Source organism: Gracilinanus agilis, chromosome 5, assembly GCF_016433145.1.
Source record: "Gracilinanus agilis isolate LMUSP501 chromosome 5, AgileGrace, whole genome shotgun sequence".
Taxonomy (NCBI): domain Eukaryota; kingdom Metazoa; phylum Chordata; class Mammalia; order Didelphimorphia; family Didelphidae; genus Gracilinanus; species Gracilinanus agilis.
The window spans coordinates 84,747,279-84,771,996 of record NC_058134.1 but is presented as its reverse complement, the minus strand read 5'-3'; the positions used below and the strand labels follow the sequence as shown (position 1 = coordinate 84,771,996).

General features: G+C 35.3%; 1 protein-coding gene across 1 annotated transcript in view; it reads right to left on the bottom strand.

The window, feature by feature from the left end:
- The window catches only part of LARP4B (La ribonucleoprotein 4B), an 88,729-nt gene extending 64,774 nt beyond the window's left edge, over positions 1-23,955 (bottom strand). The window contains exons 1-2 of the mRNA XM_044679955.1: positions 23,871-23,955; positions 14,599-14,660 (exon numbers count right to left, since the gene is read on the bottom strand). Of these exons, the coding sequence (XP_044535890.1) occupies positions 14,599-14,660; positions 23,871-23,955 (147 nt within the window). The remainder of the gene's footprint in view (positions 1-14,598; positions 14,661-23,870) is intronic.
- Between the last annotated feature and the right edge of the window lie 763 nt (positions 23,956-24,718).

The window sequence follows — 24,718 nt, the reverse complement described above, 5'->3', positions numbered from 1 at the left end:
TCTCAAGGTTCCCATGATACTACTCTCTCTTGGTTTTTCTATTTGCCTAACCAGCCTCATCTTCATTCAAGTCAAGCCCACTAAGTACAGGGTCTTTAAAGGTTCAGCCTGGATCTTCTTCTCCCTCTATAAATGCTCAATAGGTCAGTGACCTTATTAACTTCCATGGTTTCAATCATGACCTCTATGCTAATAGCTCTCAGATTTGCTTATCAAGGTGTACTCCCATTTTTAGTCTTGTATCTCCAACTATCTAACTCAAATTTGATGTCCTAGAGACATTTTAAACTTAGTGCCCAATACTGAAGTCCTTATATTTGCCCTCCAAATTCTCTCCTCTTCCTTACTTTCCAATTACTCACCTTCACAAACCTGTGATTCTCTTCTTCCTCTTCTCATTTGCCATAGCCTCCTTAACATCTTTTGCATAAGTTCCTTCTCACCTCTGAATTGACAACCACTCTAATGCAGGCCCTAATCACTTCATCAATGGACTTTGTACCCATCTCTGGTTGATACACCTGCTACAAGATTCACTCTAACACAATCTGACCATATCATCCTCTATGCAAAAAACACAAATGGTTCCTTGTCTTCAGGATGAAATAAAAAAATCTTCAATTTGGCCTTTAAAGCCCTATCTAACCATAAAAGTGGTCAGTTTGCTATATTCCTTACCTACAACACTCAAATCTCCTTATATGGGCATTTTTACTAGCTCTTAAAAACTCCTTGCTTACCCTCAAGCATCAACTAAAGTCCCACCTTTCCCAAGGAATCATTCTCAGTTTTCCTTAATGTGTATTGTCTTTCTTCTGAAATTATCTCCAATTTCTCCTATAGTCACAGTTCTGCTATAGAGATGTATATTCCTAAAAAAAAAAATAAATCATATTGCTATAAAAATATGTGTAATAAAATCAGAGAGCTAATGAGAAAAATGGGAGGGGGGAGACCCAACATTTAGAAATTCCATCAGGACACATAAAAAGATATATGTGTATGTATATATATAAAACAATAAATAGTGATGGTGGCCTTGTTTATTAGCCTATGCTCCTTTATGGGGCAGAAAAAGGCACACGGTCGGGGCCATGGTGGAGAAGGTACAGATTATCCTTCTTAAATTCCAAACTCCTACTGCACCAGAAGATATGGAATAAATTTTTCCTTGTACAAGTCCTTATTCTTGCGGAAATAGTGTCCAAAGGATTATAGCTTGAGTTATTGTGAAATGGTAGAGAGAAACCAAAGAACATCAGACATCAATGGGTGTGGCCCATCCTTCTCCTTGTTTCTAACACAGGAAATTGTGAAATGATATATGAGCAAATCTGAAATTTGACAATTTTAGTTATGCCCACACAGTACTATATCAAATTGTAATGCAACCAGTTCATATTTTCAAAACAAGCATTATAGCAGAACCAACTCTATATATACCTTGTTTATACCTAGTTGTTTGCCTATCTCTCCTATTAGATTTACAGCTCCTTGAGAGCAGTTACTGCTACTTTTTGCCTATGTACCCCAGTGCTTAACACAAAGCCTGGCACAAATTAAGTGTTTAATAAATGATAGCTGACTAACCACCCTGCCATCACAGGGAATTAAATTTAGTTTTCAAAAAACAAAAAAAAATATTCAGGAAAACTTAAAAATGACTAAAGTCTTGAAAATCTAATTACTTGTATATTATAAAGTCATATATAAGAAAGGCAAAGGATATATTTCCAACTCCTTTATTAATAATCTATAGGCATCTAGACATAAAAGGAGATATCATAAATAAATCAGAAGAACAAGGAACATATTACTTATCCAATTAATGGAGAGGAAAGGAATTTTTAAATCAAGAGATGTAGAGCTTTTAAATCAAGAGAGTAAAATAGATAATTGAGTATCTTAAATTGTAAAGGTTTTGTTCAAATAAAATACATGTTGCCAAAATTAGAAGAAAAACAGAAAAGTGGAGAAAATTTGTAGAAAACCTCTTGGATAGAGGTCTTATATCTATAGAAGAGCCACCCTGAAATTAATAAATGGGCCAAAGATATGAACATATAATTTTAGGATGAGAAATCAATTCTCTAAATCACTACTGATTAGAGAAATGTTAATCAAAACAATTCTGAAGTACCATCTCATAGCCAGGAGATTAGCTAAAATGATAAAAGGCAAATTAACAAATTTTGGAGGTAATGTGGGGAAATGGGGACATTAATACATAGTGGGACTGTAAACTGGTTCAACTTTTTTGGAGAATAACTTGGAATCAAACAGTGAAAAAGTAATAAAACTGCATATACTTAGCAATACCATGGCTGGGTCTGTTGCCCAAAGAAATCAGAGAAAAAAGAAAAGAATCTATATATTCCCAACTATAGAAGTTATCTTTGTGGTGGCAAACACCTGGAAATTGAGGAGATAGATGTCTAAATGGCTAAACAAATTGTGGTATGTTTATGAGTATGATAGAATACTACTACACCATAAGAAGGAATGAAGTGATGAACAGGCTAATTTTAATAAAACTGGAAAACAACTACATAGAATAATGAACAGCAAAATAAGTAGAATCAAGAAAATATCATACGCAGCTACACAGTTAATTCTTGAGGAATAAATTATGAATTTTTACCTCCAGAAAGTGAACTAAAAGGTGAAAAAGAAAAGACAATTTGTAGGAACATAACTGGATGACACCTACCGTTTTTTGGGGAGTGGAGGTGGGACTGGGGGTTGGGATACTTGGGGATACATTCTCTTAATAAAAAAAAAATTTTAAGTTGTTAGTAAGACAAAAGAAAGTAAGGTTTAAAAAATAGTAAACTGCACAATAGATTACATAAAAGATCATAAAACCAATCATATTGAAATAAAAATAAAAAACTTTCCCACTGAAGTTCAAGGACTCCTTGAAATCTATCCACAACAGCTAAGGTGGCCCAGTGGATAGAGTGCCTATTCTGGAGTTGGGAAAGCCTAAGTTCAAATAAGGCCTCAGACACTTCCTACCTGTTTGTCACTGGGCAAGTCACTTAACCCCAACTGCCTAGGCTTTTCTGCCTTGGAAATGATATTTAGTATCACTTAGTATACTTAGAAGGTAAGAGATTAAAAAAAAAAATCTATCCACATTCCGCTGAGGGTGAATAAAACTCAAATTAAGAACCCTGATTTGCATGGAGCTTGGAAGTTGTCACTATCATATATCTCTAGCAAGTCTCCCTGGGAATGAGAATATAGTCAACAGTACCATCTCAAGGTCAAGGACAAACACTGAAAGAATTTTATCCTGTAACACTGGCATGTGGTGCACTAAGCACCCTCCCTAATTTCAATCAGCAATCATAGCACTTCAAAGGAAAACAGAATTAGCTCTCTAATCAGAATACACTCTCACTGCCTACAAAAAAACTGTATAGCAAAATTTTCTATGGATGAGAAAGTGATTCATTAAATTTTGCCATTTTTTCTGATGGTCCAATTCTAGAGAATTTACCTTTGACATTCTTTTAAAAGTTAATAACTTGAATATTTAAAAAATGGTAGTCTCAGGGCAGCTGGGTAGCTCAGTGGAGTGAGAGTCAGGCCTAGAGACAGGAGGTCCCAGGTTCAAACCCGGCCTCAGCCACTTCCCAGCTGTGTGACCCTGGGCAAGTCACTTGACCCCCATTGCCCACCCTTACCAATCTTCCACCTATGAGACAATACAACGAAGTACAAGGGTTTAAAAAAAAATGGTAGTCTTAAAATTCTGTGGTTACTCTTTTTCACCCAATTGCTTTTTATCTACTTTTCATTATTCTCAGGAGTTTGAGGGGAGAGGAAATGGCAAGGAAGAACTTACTATAATTTGGCCTCTACCAACTATGGAAGTTAGAGATCAGTGAATAATGCTTGTAGATATCAAAAAATAATTTCCTCAAACTGATTCAATTCAGTGCTTATGTCTGAGAAATTCCTTTGCTAAAGAAGCAATGTACTTAGAACTGGAAAGGACTTTAAAAACTGCTTGGTTTTACATTTTACAGCTAAGGAAACTAAGGTGTAAACGCCAAGTGATTTGTCAAATGTCACAAGTGAACCTGACTTTCCTGACTACAGAGCAACAATGCCTTTCCTTCTACTTTGGGCATCTTCCCTAAATTGCTCAAAAGGGAAATAAGTAGGGAAAAGAAGGGATTATGTGGCTGGATTCTGTGGCATACCAGTGAGCCCACCAGACTCTCTCCCTTTTCACTGCTCATCTTTTTGGACTCCTGCACCTTTATCCCTCTCTTATCAATCCTCCATGTAAGCTGTCAAAATGGTATTTCCAAAGCACAAGTGTGACTATTTCACTCAAAAAGGTCTCTTAAACAAAATACAAACTCCTCTGCCTGGCATTTAAAGACCTTCACACAATCTATCTCCAATCTGTACTTTTTCCCTGCCACAATTCTTAAGCAGAGTTCCATGAATTTGTATTTTTTGATAATTGTATTTTTCAATATAATTACTTTGTAATTATAGGAATTTTCTTATACATTTAAAATCATTCTGAGAAGGGCTAGATGTTTCACTAGCCTGACAAAGGGGTCCATGAAAACAAAATGGTTAAGAATATCTATTGTAGGGGGTAGCTGGGTGGCTCAGTAGATTGAGAGCCAGGCCTAGGTCCTAGGTTCAAATCTGGTCACAGAAACATCCTAGCTGTGTGACCCTAGTCAAGTCACTTAACCCCCAATGCCTAGACCTTATCACTCTTCTGCTTTAGAACCAATACACAGTATTGATTCTAAGCCAGAAAGTAAGGGTTTAAGTCAAGGAGGTCAGTAGTTAGAGCAGTGGAGGGAGAGAGTTCTAGGCATGGGGGGACAGCCAGGGAAAAAGCTCAAGAGATGAAGTATTTTGTCTTTGAAACAGGAGGTAAATGGATATGACTTGGAAGCAACTTGGATATAAGGGTGTGAGCCTGAGGGCCTGGGGAGACAACATTTGCCCTCAACACTAATAGAAAATTTTGAGGTTGGAATGGGGGCGAGGAGGAGGCAGAGGATGGGGGAGAGAGAAGTGGAATAGGATGATAGCACACAGTGAATTATGTTTGGGGTACATTCAGTCTATTAAGTTCGAGATATGTGAAATGTAGCTGGAGATCCAAGAATGGAAGTCCAGAGAGATTGGGGAAAGGTAGGTGTGAGAGCCATCAGCATTGAGATAATAATTAGATCTATGGGAGTTAAGAAGAGCAAGGTAGAGGCATTTATTTTAGAAAGTTAAGCTATAAAGGACACATAAAAGATATATTATAGCAGGGCCTGAAGTTCTTTAGGAGAGGAGACATATAGGGAGGTGTGTAGGCAGTAGAAAAAGAGCCAGTAGGTTGTGAGAGACTAAAAACATGTGAAAGTAGGGATGAGAAAGTGGGCAATCTGTTGAAGGAAATGGGATGAACTAGGAACACCTGAATGAGTACAAGGGTTAGCCTTGGTAGGGAGTAAGGCTGCTTCATCATGTGAGGCAGTAGTGAAGGAAAGATAGTGACAGCAGGCATCAGGAGACGAAGAAGAGTTCATTCATAGTTAATGGCCTCAATTTTTCCCACAATATAAGCAAGGTTATCAAGTGAAACAGTGAAAAGGAGAATTATGGGGGGTTTGAGGTAGGATGAAAAGGTTTTGAAGAGTCACTCTAAAGAGTGAGAGCATTGCCCAGTAGTAGAGAAGGGCCAGATGAGATTGTGTAACAAATCTGTAGCAGACCCAGGCAGATTATTTGTGTGATTTTCTCCATTTTCATTCAGTGGCAGTGTGTAGGAACAAAGGCAATAATGATGGTAGTGATCCAAAACTGTGGCTTGGCTGGACTAAATCACTGATATGATAGAGAGGGTAAAAACCTGAAAGGTGTAGAGGTTAAATTGGTTCACCAAAAGAGTTCAGATGGGGCAACAAAATGGAGAGTGGCTAAAGCAGGGGAGAAGGTCTAGGTGAGAACTGAGGGGCCAGGGCAGGGGTTGGCAACCTTTTTGGCCATGAGAGCCCTAAATGCCACATTTTTTAAAATGTAATTTTGTGAGAGCCATACGGTGCTCACAGTGCGCACTCCTGTAACACTGAAAAAAAAAAATGGACTTTATGGCTCCTGCAGAAAGAGCCAGATATGGCTCGAGAGCCATACATTGCCGACCCCTGGGCCAGGGGATCAGAGGTGATGATACTAGAGTTTTATAAAGAAAAAGCAAAGGGAAAGGTAAAAAGTCAGTAGGTTATGGTTTTCTAGACTTCTTGAAAATGGAGGTGGTATACTTGTCAGTGATAGCAAGATAAGTATTTGGCTATCTCTCAGTATAGCTAGAGTAGTATGATGAGATGATAGGAGGTTGTGTAAATTTAAGAACTAAGTGGTTAAGGGAATTTGAAGGAGAAGCAATAGGTATGTGAATGTCCACTAGTATGTCTGTTGAAGTGTAATAAAAATCTCTAGGTTAAGTGGGATGGAATAAAGGAACATTTATTAAATGCAGTGCCAAGAACCTAACAAATATCTCATAAACAATCCTGAGAGAAAGGTGTTATTATCACTCCATTTTGCACTGGAGAAAACTGAGGAAGAAGATTAAGTGACTTTCTCAAAGTCACAAACATAGTGAGTTAGAAATAAAACTCGGGTCTGAATCCAAGTCTGATTCTACACAGTGCTAACCAGGTGGTTCGAAGTTTAATATAATGTAGACATCCCTGGCTAATATTTGGCACTAATTGATTGGTTGATGCTGTTGCTTTGGAAAAGTCTATAAATGTAACAAATGATCAATCACACACAACACTTTCATGCTCCAATAGTTACTTGGTAATGAAAAGTGGAAAAGGCAGTAGTGGAAAGGTCACAGGATTTGTAGTCAGGGGCTGGGCTACAGAGAGCAAGTCACTTTCTGTCTTTCAGATTTCATTTTGCTCATCTGTAAAGGAAGACTTTAAGGTCCTTTCCATTTTCAAGTCTATAAACCTGCATATTTAATTGTAATAGTAGGGCCAGCAGTCAGGCACATATCAATATTGTATTATAAGTTATAAAATAGTACTATTTCAAGTAAAGAATCTTATTCTACAAAAGATGCTACATTTTATACTTATGGAAATTTTTTAATTAAAACACATTGCAGGAAAAAGACATGCACCCTTTGTAACAAGTGGCAAAAAACTGGAAATGAAAATGAAAAAACTGGAAAATGAATTCCATGTGAAATGAAATGACCTCCAGGAATTGATGCAGAGTGAAAGGGGCAGAACCAGGAGAACCTTATACACAGAGACTGATAACACTGGTAAAAATAGAATGTAATGGACTTCTCTACTAGAAGCAATGCAATGATCCAGGACATTTCTGAGGGACTTATGAGAAAGAATGCTGTCCACATTCAGAGGAAGAACTATGGGAGTAGAAACAGAGAAGAAAAACAACTGTTTGAACACATGAGTAGATATGGACATGATTTGGGATGTAGACTCTAAACAACCACTCCAGTGCAACTATCAATGATATGGAAATTAAGTCTTAATCAATGACACATGTAAAAGCCAGTGGAAATGCGCATCGGCTATGGTGGAGAGAGGGAGGAGGGTGAGAGAAAGAACACGAATCATGTAACCATGGAAAAATTTTCTAAAAAAATAATTTAAAAAAACACATTGCTTACAACAGCATGAATGAACTTCAAGCTTGTAGTAAAATGTATAGTATTTATAGCAAACTTATAGTAGAATTTTCATATTAAATTACATGGAATAGTGAATGGAGAATGAGAACAAGAAGTGAGGTTAGCTTTGAAAAAAAAGTGAATCTAAAAACTGGCTAAGTCTTAAAAAATTTAAATTTTCCAACAGATATATTTCTCAGTTATCGAACTATCGATACACAAAAATATGCAATTCACTAATGACAGAATTCTGGGTTCTAAAAAATTCTTATGTAAATTAATGATGTGTCACAGTACTAAACATTTAAACATAGACATTTTTAAGATTAAGTGTTAAATTGAAGAATATATTTCCAATTTAGAACTATAAAAAATAGTCTGGTATAACAATGACAATCACAACTGAGAGCTTAACTTTATCTTCTTTTTGACTCAAATTTTACATTATTTTAAAAATCAAAATGTAGAGATTAGTTGGGAGAAGCCAGTAGCACTAGAATCATACAGGCCATAAAAATAACTTTGTAACAGTTAATATGAAATATGTGATTTGCTAGAGAGAGAGAGAGAGAGAGAGAGAGAGAGAGAGAGAGAGAGAGAGAGAGAGAAAAGCAATGTCAATTAGCTAGATAATACTTTTTAAAAAAAGGTTCTGGAACTTATTGGGTTAATGGTTCTTAAAAATTACAACAAATCATTTAAAAATACTTACTAATTCTTCATTTCTCTCTTGCCATCCCCAAATACCACTATCCTGGGGTATTGGCTGTTGACATGGGTAGCTTTCCACTAAAAGAGAGGTGTTCTTCAAGTCTTCTTGCCTATTTCTCAACTTCTCACTTATATCTTCCAATACATCTTCAGGCATTGAATTAGTCCACAGATAGCCCATTTGGTAAGCACCACAACCATTAATAAGTCTATCAGAAAATATCTGATTTCTTATCCCTCCAGATTGGTAGTAAGAAAGTTCATTTAAGCAATGGAAACTCAATCCATCCTGGAAATCCACTTTGAGGGGATTTTCTGACATATTCATTTTATCTTCCATAAGATGAGGGGTACAATTTTCATCAAGTGGTACCACTTCTTTGCCATCAACTGAGATAATAGGAATTACTTGAAGAATGTCATAAGAGGGAGTAGCTGCATACTTATCCACCTGAGTTGGGTCAACTTCACCCAGAGTTTTTGTATCAACACATTTTAGTTTTTCATGTGTCAACTTGTAATTTTCCACCTCAATCTCTTGGGAATTTAAAACATATTTCCTAATTTCTGGTTCAGGATCTTTTAAATGGCGTACTGGGTCATTTTTTTGATATGCACCTAATGAATCATTATGAATAAGATCAACATTCTCTTTCTCTGTGCATTGTTGTCTATTTCGGTCTTCTTCGTTATGAAATCCTGGTTTACTTAAATTTGAGTTATAGTTTCCAGAAATATCACTAACTTCTTTCACTGATCTACAATAAATTTGCTTTGGCTGTGAATTTTTACTATTCTTGAAGTTATTCTCTTCAGTTTCTGGCTGAGATACACTTGAATTAGAACACTGAAATGAATATGGCAATAAGCTAGGAAAATCAGTTTTACATTTGTTGACCATTTTCTGGGTTCCAGATTTGTTTTTCATTTGTTTATTTTTCAATTCAGAGTCTTTCAAAATTTCAGGACTATCACAAGAAAACAAAAGAATCTTCTGATTGTGCAATAAATTTTCCTTACAAGTTAGTATATTTGCTTTTTGATCAATGGTAGTTTCAGAATCCGACCTGAAACTATCTGTCTCACAGTTATTATCCTCACCAAAGATTGTTTTAGATATATTGCTTAATGGATCTGTTTCACCTTCAGTTACTCTGCTAGCATCACCTTCATTCTTGTTTAACCTATGAAATGACTTCAGGTCCATTTGATTATCAGAGCAAACTAACAGAGATGTGGGGAAAACATAGTTTTTGTTTATAGAACTGGAAGATTGGAGGTAATTTCTATCTTTATTTTCAAGTACTTTTGAGAGAACAGGTGTTGAGTTCTTTGGTCCTTGGATTACTTTATATGTGTTTTTATCATGTAATCCATATATTAAGTTCTCTCTGGTCTGTGTTAACAGTTTGCTTACATTTAAATCAGTAGAACAACCTTTCTGACTTAAGATTTTAGATTTAATGGTACTGTTAGCATGATTTTCATCATCTAAAATATTTATCTTATTTTGAAACTGGGAATAATTCACAGATCTCAGAAGTAAGTCAGTGTTTACAGGCTGTAAATTGTCCTTTTTCAAGCTACATTCATCTAAGATGTTCTCTTTGGTATCTAAGATGTAAGAAAATTCACTGTGATAGTCATTAGAATTAGACTCTGCATCTTTTGTATCACAGAGCATGTGAATGAATTTATTATGAGAATGCTTAAAATTAGTCAACTGATTTGTACTTAGATGGAGTTCAACTAGATTGTCAGGAAAAAAGTCCTCTGTTTTGATGAATTCTAATTCAACTTTACTTTTATCATCATTTAAAGTTTCTTCCAGATAAATATTTTCCACTTCACTTCTGAAACTTAAGTTGTGACCTACAATAACAGCTGTAGCATCACATTCACCATTCATTTTATTATCTCCAATGTCTTTGAGTAAATTAATAGATGAATTGTCCAAATGATTTAATTTGTCTGCAATAGGAAAATCTCTTTCTTCTTGGTCAATACACCTATCTTTTAATGAATCACTGTCTATGTTAAAGTTTAATTCAGATAGAATGGTATCATCATTATGTAATAGACTGCTTTGTATATGATCTTTTGGAAATTCAACATAAGCTTTTACCTTTAAATTATCATTTGACATGCTATAAGTATCTTTCATTGTATAAGTTGGGTTATTTTCAGTTAGTAAGCCAGTAATACATTTAATTTCCATATTAGAAAGGTTTTTTGCTTGACTAGGAGGTAATATTTTGTGCTGGGACAATTCTTCCTGTTGTGTGCTTAACTTAGCTCCCCCTTGTACAGCATGCCAGACTAAAATCTCTTTTCCAGTATCTAGAGGCTGTGCCATGGTACACATTCCCTCACTGGTAACAGCTGAATAGTTTTCATCTGTTGCAGTTTCTCCACCAATATTAGTAGATACCTCTTCGTCCATTTGTAGACAGTCAGAATCAACAACACAAATACTATAAAATTCATTCTCTCTTGAATGACTATTTTGTTTGTGATCAACATAAATTGGTTTTTCATTTTCAGAAACATTTAATATTTCAGTGCTCTCATTATTACTGCTGCTGATTTGGACATTTGCCACTATTTCCTTCTCTGCTAATGAGTTTTTACAAGTTACTGGGTAATATTCCAAATGGCTTTTACTTAAAAAAATCTCTTCCTGTAAGTTTTGGTCTGAAAGCATTGGTGCATAAGAAAAAGAAATACAGCCTTGAGAACTTCTACCTTCAGACATGTTAAATTTATTTCCATTATCAACAAAGAATGCATTAGTATTAGGTTTTTCAGAAGGATGTTCATAAGCAACTAAATCTTTTTTACATTCGTTTTTCTCTAAATTTTCATGTCTATTTAAGACCTTTTGCACCAAACTTAATGAAGGGATAAAATTAAAGGAACTGTTAGTTCTACAAGGCACTTCATGTTCAGTATCCGAAATATGAAAAGAAGGAAACTTTACTTTAGACCAAAACAATTGTTTATGATTTGGTTCCTTCTCCCATCTAGCAATTCTAGTAGTTGTCTCACTGGCTGTATTTTCTACTTTGTGCAGCTCCTTACCTTCCACAGTATCGAATAATGAAGATAAAGTTTTACTTATCCTGTTTTCTGGTACTTCTTCCTCCTCAGATTTTTCTAAAAGTCCCGTTTTTTCATCGTTGTTACTGTTGCTTAATTCTTTGCTGAAGCAGCAACCCATGTTTAAAAGTTCAAAAAAATCATATCAAAAATTCCTGTTCATTTCAGAACCTCCAAATGTACCTCAACTAGCTTTCTATAGCTACTGAAGAGAAGCCAACACCCAGAAGCCAAAAATAGTACTGTGTAAGGCATTCACATGTCACTGCCACTCAAATCCCAAATCCCAATTACAACAGATCATAGTATTCAGTTTTTTTCAAGTTATGCCATGAATACAATCTGTTCTGAAACCTAAAAACTATTCTTCAAAAGTAATAGTAGGAAATTTCCTGGTTCTCATAAAGTATGTGGCATTAAAATACTACATACAACTATATAAATACACACACACCCACACCCACACACACACACACACACACATATATGTAGAGAAACTATCCTAACAAAAGTTCAATATCATGTAACAATCCAAATGTCCTTAGAAACAATAATCTCTAAAGTTCTATTGGCAAACAAGAACATTTTATTACATTAGAGCAACATTAAAAGCTAAGGTTATTAGACCAAGATATATATAGGTATGGAATTTCTCTATTAACTACTAATAGTATTAAGCCTACTCCAAAGTAAAGAATGCCAACTTTTTATTTTTTACAATCTTTATTTTAGAATTAAAACATTTAATAAAGCAGAAAAATCAGCACTCCATTAGAAAGTCTTTCCTAATGACTAGTGAATGAACCAATAACAGATTTGCCCAGCGATTCTAAAATATTACTGTCAAAATCCTAGAGAATCAACTAAAAAGTTAGTAAAAACAATCAACATCTTTAGCAAAGTTACAGGATACAAAATAAATGCACATAAATTATCAACATTCCTATATATTTCCAACACATCTCAGCAGCAAGTCAGAAAGAGAAATTCCATTTTAAATCACCCTAGACAATATAAAATACTTAGGAATCTATCTGCCAAGACAAACACAGGAATTATATGAACACAACTACAAATTTCCACACAATTAAAACTAGATCTAAACAACTGGAAAAACATTGAGTGCTCATGGGTAGGAAGAGCTAACAGTAAAAATGACCATCCTAACCAAATTAACTTACTTTATTTATTTAGTATCTATCAAACCTACCAAAAATTTTTTTTACTGGGTGAGACTGGAAACATGACTGGGCTGACTATCCCACCCCAAACCTACCACACAGACCTGTGAATAGATAAAAGCTGGCCAAGGAGAAAATACTACAAGCACCTACAAAGAAACAATTCAGATATAAAGGCCCAGTCAGGATCTGGCAGTCTCTACACTGAAGGACTAGAAATCAAGAGAACTAGGTTTACAACCAAGAATCAACTAACCAGCAAAAATGACTATATTCTTTCAGGGGAAAGTATGTACAAGCATTCCTGAAGACCAGATAAACAGAAAATGTGATGCCCAAATACAAAATTCAAGACAACCATAAAAAGGTAAATAAGAAAGATAAAGAATTTAAGGGCTTTAATAAGGTGAAATGCTTTATATGTCTATATGGGAAAATGGTATCTGTAACTCTTAAGAACTGTTATCATTGGGGGCAGCTGGGTAGCTCAGTGGATTGAGAGCCAGGCCTAGAGATGGGAGGTCCTATGTCCAAATCTGGCCTGAGACACTTCCCAGCTGTGTGACCCTGGACAAGTCACTCGACCCCCATTGCCTAGCCCTTACCACTCTTCTGCCTTGGAGCCAATACACAGTAATGACTCGAAGACATATGGTAAGGGTTAAAAAAAAAAAAAAAAGAATTGTTATCATTATCATAGTAGTTAGAAGAAGTATACATCGAGGGTGTGACAGTAAGCTGTTTAGGATACGTCAAAAAATAATAATAAAATTGGGGTGAAAGAGGATAATACTAAGAGAAATGGGGAAAAAAGTAAAATGGGGTAAACTATATCAAATAGCTGTGAAGATGGGATTAATTCTCCCCTTGACTACTTTTAAATTTAATCACCAGAAGCATATACACCCTACTTTATGTTCAAGTGGGGGAGGTCCGCAAAAAAATGCTAAAATGAGCAACTCAGAAACAACTGACTGTCCCCTGGGCAGTCTTTAAACTTTAAACAAAGTTATAGACTACCAATGGTACCCCTAAAAGTGGGGGAAGGCACAGGAAGTGACATAAAGAAGGGTCTTTAAAAGTGGCAAAAACTTCCTCTGACGACCCTTTTTCATCCTGAATCTGGATTGTGAAGGAGCTGGGACTCTAGCACCTGAACTGCTTTTGGTAAGACAGCTCTTGGATTTTCCCCTTTGGACTACCACGTGGGTGAGTGAAAAGGTTGACTCCTTTCCTGGCTTCAGAGAGATTAATTGCTGGAGGAGGCCATGTGGTTATTCACCACCTGGTCCTCTGGCTAAACAACCCTTGGACTAAGGGTCCTCGGGTAGAGGGTTAACAAGCCCTGCATGGTTCTAACTGGGCTAGTTATTATCTAGTGTGACAGGATAGATACCTTCTCTATCCTCTTTCTCATTTCTCTACTTTAACTTTTTACACCTTTTTAAAAATAAAACTGCAATAGTCATTTTGACTTTAGGTATATTAATTTTGGCAACCACTTTCTCTTATATTTAGTCCAAACTTAATTTTTAATCCTTAAAAAAAAAAACATGGGCAGGGGAGAGGGAGAAGACTAATACAATGGAAAGGAGGAAGAGGGTGATGGGTAATGTTAGAATTAAAAAGGGTGTTGTCAAAGAGAAATAGTTAAAAAAGTTGTGGTCGCCGTTTATAATAATTAAAAGTTACACTATGAGTATGTTAGTAGCTTTTGAAGCTTTATTACAGCAAAGTAGAGAGAGTAAAGAGAGGGAAATGTAGGAAGCAGAAAATACTAACTCTGGATCTGAATGCAAATCTCACCAGTCTACAAAAGTGTCTCCAGCCAAACTTATAACCAAATCGAAAGGCTGACACTGAAGAGGCTATGCCACAAAAGAGTCTCCAATGCACACCAGGCTGAGCCACTCAAAAGACTTTCAACAGGGGGCAGCTGGGTAGCTCAGTGGATTGAGAGCCAGGCCTAGAGACAGGAGGTCCTAGGTTCAAATCCGGCCTCAGACACTTCCCAGCTGTGTGACCCTGGGCAAGTCACTTGACCCCCATTGCCTACCCTTACCAATCTTCCACCTATAAGTCAATACACAGAAGTTAAGGGTTTAAAATTAAAAAAGACTTTCAACACTCACAGAAGGCTAAGCTTCAAGAGACCCTCAAGGGTCCCAGAGGCTCCTGCCTATATGCATTTTTCTCTACCCATCAGCTCTCCCCATCACATCTCTGGAACCAATCAGTTTCTTAATTTGCCTTGCACTGCCCAGATGGCAGTGCCTGAAAGATCTACTTCCTGTCTCTTGAGGGTGTGAGCTTTCTTGTAAAATGGTTTTCAAGTGACTGACTGATCCACATTCTTTATTAAGTTAAAAACAACAAAGGAGTTTAATTCCATTTACACAATAATGCTTAAACATTACTCTTACTGGATTTGGTTCAGAGAAGGAAAAACAGCTAGATTCATTTAGCTTATAGAATTATATCTTACTCTATAGAGAAGTAGAAGGGGAATAAGAAATGGAGTAGTGGGGAGGGGAGAAATGCAAGGGAGGGAGTGTGTGTGTGTGTGTGTGTGTGTGTGTGTGTGTGATCAAAAGACCCTATAGTAAGAAGGAAGGTGGTGGTAAGGGAGGGGAAAGGACAGGGACTGACTAAAAGCAAAACACTGGAGGGGAGGGAAAGAGTGAAAGAAGAAAAGTCAGGATTAAAGGAGGAAGTCAAAATGGTGGGAAATACAGACGGTAATCATAACTGCAAACATAAATGGGACGAACTCACCCATTAAAATGGAAGCGGATAGCAGAATGAATTAAAAACCTGTGTTAGTTAAAATCACCTGGGGTTCTATTTGGAAGGATTGAACCTCAATATAGTGTTTGACAAACTTCTGTGGACCTGCGGGGGTCCTTAAAACTACATTTCCCGTGGTCCAACGGGTTTCATGGGTTTCCTGTTTTGGATGACGTATTGAAGGTGAGGGATTGTTTTAAAAGAGGGATCCTACCATATGTTGTTTATAAGAAACAAACACACTTGAGGCAGGTAGACACACACAGGGTAAAGGTAAAAGACTGGAGCAGAATCTATTGGGCTTCATTTGAGACAAAGAAGGTAAGAGTAGCACTCATGATCACTGGCAAAGCTAAAGTAAAACTAGATTTGATTAAAAGAGATAAGGAAGATAATTACATCTTGATAGAGGGCAGTATAGATAATGAAGAAATAATGGTACTCAACATATAGGCACCAAATGATATAGTATCCATATTTTTAAAGGAGCTTATGAAGAAATAGATAGTAAAATTATACTAGTAGGGGACCTTGGCCTTCCCGTATCAGAACTAGATAAATCAAACCAAAAAAATAGTTAAGAAAGCAGTAACAGGGGGCAGCTGGGTAGCTCAGTGGAGTGAGAGTCAGGCCTAGAGACAGGAGGTCCTGGGTTCAAACCCGGCCTCAGCCACTTCCCAGCTGTGTGACCCTGGGCAAGTCACTTGACCCCCATTGCCCACCCTTACCAATCTTCCATCTATAAGACAATACACCGAAGTACAAGGGTTTAAAAAAAATTAAAAAAAAAAAAAAAAAAAAAAAAAAAAAAAAAGAAAGCAGTAACAGAAGTGAATGAAATGTTAGAAAAATTAGAGTCAATAGATATCTGGAGAAAACTGAATAGGGATAAAAAAGAATAAACCTTTTTTTCAGGAGCATATGGTACATATACAAAGATTAACGCACTATGGCATAATATGGAAAATAAGGTGGTGTCCCTTGGTTGGGCAACGGCCGAACAAATTGTGGTGTATGATGGTGATGGAATACTATTGTGCTATAAGGAATGATGAACTGTTTGATTTCTGTAAGAACTGGGAAGACCTACATGAACTGATATGCATTGCAAACAAATGCAGAAACAATAGATGCAATTTTTTCAGATCATAATGTGATAAAAATTATGATTAATAAGGGTTCGTGGAGAGGCAAATCAAAAATGAATTTGAAACTAAATAATCTTATTCTTTAAAACTGATGGGTCAAAGAACAAATCATAAAACCAATTACTGCTTTCACTGAAGAGAATGACAATGGGGAGAACACATCAAATCTATGAGATATAGCCAAAGCAGTACGCAGGGGGAAATTTACATCAAAAAAAATTGATACAAATGAGAGAAAAAGGAGATCAATGAATTGGGCATACAATTAAAAAACCATTAAAAAAAATTAAAAATCCCAAGATAAAAACTAAATTGGAAATCCTAAAAAAACAACAACAAAAAAAAAAAATCAAAGGAGGAATTAATAAAATTCAGAGTAAAAGAACTTCTGAGTTAAAAAACAAGACTAGGAGCTGGTTCTTTAAAAAAAAATAAATAAAATTAAGTTTTGGTTAATCTAATTAAAGAAAGAAATGAAGAATAAAAATAACAGTATTAAAAATGAAAAGGACCATCTAATGAAGAGGAAACTAAGGCAATTATTAGGAGCTATTTTGCCCAATCATATGACAATATGATAATCTAGGTGAAATGGATTAATATTTACAAAAATATGAATTGCCTAGATTAACAAAAGAGGAAACAGAATACTTAAGTAATCCCATATCAGAAAAAGAAATTGAGCAAGCCTTCAGAAAACTCCCTAAGAAAAAATCCCCAGAAACAAATGGATTCACATGTTAACTCATCCCAATACTATACAAACTACTTGGAAAAAGAAAAAAAAAAAAAAAAAAAAAAAAAAAAAAGCAAAGGAATTTCATCAAATTCTTTTTATGGTACAGATATCCAAGCCAGGAAGGCCAAAAACAGAGGGGAAAAACTTCAGAATGATCTCCTTAATGAACATAGATGCAAAAATCTTTGAGATTTATACCAGGAATGCAAGGCTGGTTTAATATTGAGAAAACCATCCATACCACTGACCATTATCAATAACCAAACTAATAGAAATCACATGATTATCTCAATAGATGCAGAAAAAGTCTGACAAAATACAAAACCCATTCCTATTGAAAACACTAGAAAGGGAGGAGCAGCTTGGGTGGCTCAGTGGATTGAAAGTCAGGCCTAGATATGGGAGGTTCTAGGTTCAAATCTGACCTCAGACACTTCCTAGTTGTGTCACCCTGGGCAAGCTTCTTAACCTCCATTGCCTAGCCCATACCACTCTTTTTGCCTTAGGATCAATACACAATATTGTGTATTGATTCTAAGATAGAAGGTAAGGGTTTAAAAAAAAAGAAAGAAAACACCAGAAAGTATAGGAATAAAAGGGACTTTCCCTCAAAATAACAAGCAGTATTTATTCAAAACCATCAGCAATGGGGTTAAGTTAGAAGCCTTCCCAATAAGATCAGGAGTGAAGCAAGGATGCCCAATTATCACCACTATTATTTAATATTGTACTAATAGTGCTAGGTAGCAATTAAAGAAAAAGAATTAAAAAGATTAAAATAAGCAATGAAGAAACTAAATTATCACTTTGCAGATAATATGATGGTACACTTAGAGAACCTGAGAAAATCAACTAAAAAGCAAGTGGAAATGGTTAATAACTTCAGCAAAGTTAACAGTATTCAAAACAAAGCCACATACATCATCAGCATTTCTACATATTCCCAACAAAACTCAGGAGCAAGATTGAGAAAGATAAATTCCACTTAAAATCCATATAGATAATATAAAATATTTCAGAATCTATCTGCCAAGACAAACACAAAAATTATACGAACAAAACTATAAAACACTTTTCACACAATCAAAACTAGACCTAACCAATTGGGAAAACATTAATTGCTTGTGGGTAGGACGAGTTAATATAATAAAAACGACAATCCTACTTAAATTAATTTACTTATTCAGTGCCATACCTATCAAACTACCAAAAAACTTTTTCATAGAATTAGAAAAAATTATAACAAAAGATCAAGTATATCAAGAGAACTAATGAAGACAATGTGAAGGTTGGTAGCCTAGCAGTACCAGATCTTAAACTGTACTAATAAAGCAGTGATCATCAAAACAATATGGTACTGGGGCAGCTGGGTAGCTCAGTGGATTGAAAGGCCTAGAGACGGGAGGTCCTAGGTTCAAATCTGGCCTCAGACACTTCCCAGCTGTGTGACCTTGGGCAAGTCACTTGACCCCCATTGCCTACCCTTACCACTCTTCCACCAAGGAACTAATACACAGAAGTTAAGAGTTTAAAAAAATAAAAACAAAACAAAAACAAAAACAAAAACAATATGGTACTGCCTTACTCAGAGTATATAAGGGAGCCTCAATGAAATATTCAAAATGGGTATACGACAACTATAAAGAGTGATATAAGTGAATTGGATCAACGTAGAATATTATACTTCTCAGATCTATGGGGAAGGGAAGAATTTAAGACCAAGTAAGAGGTACAGAACATCACAAGGCGTAAAATGAAGAATTTTGATTACATTAAATTTAAATTTTTTTTTGTACAAACAAAACCAATGCAATCAAGGGAAGCCAACAAATGGGGGAAAAATTGTTATAACATTGTCTGACAAAGATTTCATTTCTCTAATATATATGGAACTAAGTTAAATCAAGCCATTCCCCAATTGACAAATGGTCAAGGGATATGAATAGGAAGTTCGCAGGTAAAGAAATCAAAACTATCAATCATATGAAAAAGTGTTCTAAATCCCTCCTGATTAGAGAAATGTAAATCAAAACAACTCTGAGATAGTATATCTCATACCTACCAGATCGGCCAATATGACAATAAAGGAAGATAATAAATGTTGGAGGGGATGTGGCAAAATTGGGACATTGATGCATTGCTGGTGGAGTTGTGAATTGATCCATCCATTCTGGGGGCAATTTGGAATTATGCCCACTACTATGTCTGTACCCCAAAGAGGCAAAAAAAAAAAAAAATGAAGGAGGGGGGTGGGAGATGGACCTGTTTGTACAAAAATATTTATAGTCACAGTCTTTATGGTGGCAAAAAACTGGAAAATAAGGTGGTGTCCCTTGATTGGGCAATGGCTGAACAAATTGTGGTGTATGATGGTGATAGAATACTATTGTGCTATAAGGAATGATGAACTGTTTGATTTCTATAAGAACTGGGAAGACCTACATGAACTGATATGAAGTGAAATGAGCCTACCTAGAGAAGAACATTAAACACAGTAAATGAAACATTGTAGGACAATCAAAAGTGATTAACTAAGAGCAAAGCAATGATCCAAGACAATCCAGAAGGACTTATGAGAAAGAATGCTATCCAACTATGGGAATAGAAATGCAGAAGAAAAATATATGCTTCATCACTTGTTTATATAAGTGTAGGATGTGGAGTTTTAAAAAATACTCTATTATAAAAATAAATAATATGGAAATAGGTTTTGAATGATAATACACATATAACCCAGTGGACTTGCCTGTCAGCTCTGGGATGGTGACGGAAAGAATACGAATCATGTAACCATTGAAAAATACTTTTTAAAAAATAAAATTACATTAAAAATATAGTAGGGCCACATATTAATGTGATAGCACATCTAGGAGGCCCATAAACCATGTGTGCTAGAGTGGGTAACCAATCAGAATCAACTGACTGCCCCCTAGGCAGTCCTAAGAGTAGTGTCTGTTGTGACTGGACACTCTAACTAGGGAGGAGTCACAGAAAGTGACGCATAAGTGACCCCTTTAAAAGGAGGTCTTCTGTTGGAGAGGGTCTTCTGGTGAAGAGGGCTACTGCTGAAGGAGCTTTCCTGGTTTGTAGAGGAGTGCTGGCAGGAATGCTGAGACCTTGGTGAGACTGCTTTCAATATCTTCTTTAGAAGTCCACATGGTGAGTTTAAAGACTGAATCTTCCTGAACTTCTCTTAAGGAACTTCCCTTTAATAGAGGGCCTCTGGCTCTCTGACTCTCGGCTGAGTCAGATTAACCCGATAATTAAACTGGGTTAATTAGAGGATCGTAGTAATTTACCTACTGTGTTAGATTCTTATTTCCTTATTTCCTCTCTCAATTGTAAACAAACTTCCACAAAAGTCAATTTTGAGATTATTCTTAATTAAAGATTGATAATTGTTCAATCCTCTGGCAACCAATCTTAAATATATTTACCCCAAAACCCCTTCCTCCCCTTACATTAAGGGGGGATACATTCCAAGCCCTAAAATAGTATGGGAATGGAGAGAAAAGTAGGAACAGATGCCAGCAGGATGGAGAGGCCATACTGTATATAATAAATTCAACATGTTAATTTCAAGGTCATCCTTGCTTGCATGTCTCCCTGTGAAATTCACTTTTTTTTCCTTTAAAAGATACTTCAACCTTGGGGGTAGGGAGTGGTTAATTTAACTTGAAGGCCTGTTGGTTTTTGAAAACCTCAAAAAAATGAAACATATATTTCATGGGATAGGATATGTCTTCTAACAAAAAGTCCCCTAATTTCAATTGGCAAAATTTCAAAAGTTTTATTTCAAGCTCACCAAATTTTCTAATGAAGAATGTTTTGAATAGAGATCATATTAATGAAATTTTAATACTGACAGTTAATTTTCTACAAGCATTATTATTAAAATGGCAGGCTCTTATGTTCAGTGTTACCCTGAAGCTTCACAGTAGGGTTTAGTTATAATATAATGTCCCTATGATATTTGGGAGTAGGGGAAGGATTGGGATGTTAAACCAAGGGTCAGAGCAGTTTTACAAGGGATTATGTCTTCCTGTTTGTAGCATTTAATTGTGTACACAGGCGCGCGCGCACACACACACACACACACACACACACACACACACACACACACAAAACATGTGTGTGTGTATATATATATAAAGAATTAATGAAATTCAGAAAAGTTTTAAGTACTAAATAGAAAAAAAGGCCAAAAGTTTTTAAAATATTTTTAAATAGTTTAACTAAAGTAAATCAGTTAACATCATCAGGAAAAGAGAACAGTCAAGATCATCTTACCAAAGAAGTTACTTATTTTTTACTCCAAGAAAGTAGGCAGCCAAAAGCAGCAATGACTTAGAGAATATGAAGTTGTTAGAAAATCAGACAAAGATGATGGTATATGATAAGCAGTGCTAGCTCATAAACATGGAAAAGTTGAAGGCTAAAAGTAATTTAAAAAAAAACAAAACCAACAGCTCACTGATATGCCCAAGTAAAGTCATCCTAAGGACATTTCTAAATGAAAATGGAAGCACACTAAAGAGAAGTAGAAAAGCATGTTTCACCATCTACCACCATAGGGCTTTACAACATAATCCTAAATGTGCTATTAGAGAAAGGGAAATCACACTAAAGACACTGAAAATGGAATATTAACAATATTAGGATCAATATAGGAAGAAAGACATCAATAAAAGGGAACTCAGAAGCCATATAAACCAACTCTCTCTTTTAATAAATGAGCAAAATTATATGGTAGTTTAAAAGATAGGATCTGATTTCAGGGTCCTTGACTCCAAAGTCAGCATTTTTCCCACTGTATGTTACAAAACCCCTCTAACAAATATTTATACTCAAAAAAAAACCTACATTTGATGCGCCACAAAAATAATCATATTCCTTGACTCAAAACCCCACTATTGGAATATATCCTAAAAGTGCTGGGGGGCAAGTACAACATCTTTATGAAGATTTTTATGGGAGCAATATAACTGAAAAACTGCAACAATGTCTGAGGTAAACATTCACAATAAAAAAATTATAGTACATTAATAAAATGGAATATCATATGGCAATTATGGTCAACAAATAAATATAAACAAAAATGCCACTGGAAAATAATGCAAAACCAATACAGCAGAACCAGAAGAATGGAGTATAAACTAATCATTCTCATTTAAAAGAAAAAATGGATAAGAATGAATAATTAAAACCAGAATCCTAATGAGGACCTGGATGGTAAAAATGAAAAATCTTTAGACTGCTTTATGAAATAAAGTTAATTTAAATGTCAAAGTTACCCAAGTAAGTTTAGTTGATCATACTATAGTTTTTAATCAAATATCTTCAATCACAATATTTAAATGAAAAACAAATAAGATGATAGTTCTGTACTTTGCTCTGGTCAGATCCCGTTTAGAGTATTATTTTCTGTTTTAGATTCCTTATCTTATATAGGAAATTATTAAGTTGGAGAATGTCCACTGGATGGACAACCAGAATGATGATCCAATTCATACCATATAAGTATCAGTTAAAAAATATCAAGTATGGCTAGACAAAAGAAAAGACTGGGGAAAAGAAGAGAAATGAGATCTGTCTTCTTCAAGTATGAGAAGGGCTATATTATGTAGAATTAGGGCTATTCTAATTAACCAGAAAATGAGGTTTCATTTAGGCTTGATATAAGCTCCTTATAAAAACTCCCTAAACACTGGACCTCATCAGAGATGGAATGGATTACTTTAGGAGTTGATGGGTTCCTCTTATTAAAGGTCTTCCAGAAAAGGCTGCTGGATTCATGAGTTGCCTAGTTTCTGAGATTCCTTTTCAATTATGATATTATCTTACTAGATGAAAGTTTCCAAGAATTTGGAACAAGCTATTTTTTTCATTTCCCTGAGAGGATATTATTTTTCCATTTCCCTAAAAGAGATCACTGCAAACTTAGGTGGAATCCCAATTACAAGAAAGAAATTTGGAATCATAAGATCTATTATGCTTGAATCCTTAATTATAAGAATTTAAGACATCCCTGTAGCTCTAAAATCCCATACAATTATAAAATATATATACAATTAATAAAACAAGCAGCAGTTATGGTCTACTTCCTTGCAAATATGATCTATTTATTTTCTCTACTCCATACCCTAACCATTAAAGACACCCAGGAACAAACTTTCAAAACACAGTTTTATTCAATTATTTCTAAAATACTTCGCAATACACATTGGCAATTACTACAAACCTACTAGGCAAAGTAATAATTGTGTAGAGAATACCACATACTTATGCTTAATAGTAATACTTCTACACTTCTAAAACAATAACCCAAAACACAAACTTCACAATATTATGAGATATTAAAAATCTGCCCATAACAAAAGATTTTTTGTTTGATGTTTATCTTTATTGCCAAACCAGTGTGTAGCTTTAACATACATTTAAAGCTCTTACCTCTTAGAAAAGCAAAATTCAAAAAATTAAACTTTTAATCTAAATACATAGGCTTAATATTAATATACTTACTAGATGAGAACTGTCTTTTACTTCTTGTACTTGCTGCACCTGCGGTTCAGCCACAACTTTAGTGTCCTGATCAGAAGTCATGAGCTGTCTACTTTATGACTCTTCAGAGAGAATTTTGCTGGTAATCTTCTTGTGCTATGAAGTAACAAAAAATGAAAACAGTGTAAAAACTTGTCCAAAGAATTCAGAATTATACATTTTTTTAAATGTACTTTGGTAATACCCTAGAGATTAATATACTATATGTAATATATACTAGTTTAACAGAAACTTTGAAGCTGTCAGCTTTTGATTTTAAGTGATTTATTTTTTTCAGATGTTTTAGTCATGTATGGCTCTTTGTGACTGCATTTGGGGTTTTCTTGGCAAAAGATCCTGGAGTGGTTTTTCATTTCCATCTCTAACTCATCTATCAGAGGGGGAAACTGAGCCAAAAAGGGGTAAGTGACTTGACCAAGGTGATACAGCTAGTAAGTGTCTAAGGCTAAATATGAACTCAGGAAAACAAGACTTTCTGATTTTAGGTATAGCAGTCTATCCAGTGTCACCTAACTGCCACTTATTCCTCCATATTTTTTAATAAATGCTCTAAATTAAAAATTTGTGCAACTTAAGCTTAGTCAGTCTTGAAAAATGATTCACTAATTAGTTTTTTGTGACTCAATATGATTAAAAAATATCCTCAAGAATTCCATGTGAACTGGAAAGACCTCCAGGAATTGATGCAGAGCGAAAGGAGCAGAGCCAGAACATTGTACACAGAGACCAATACACTGTGGTAAAATCGAATGTAATGGACTTCTGGACTTCTATCTGAACCAGGACAGTTGTGAGGAACTTATTG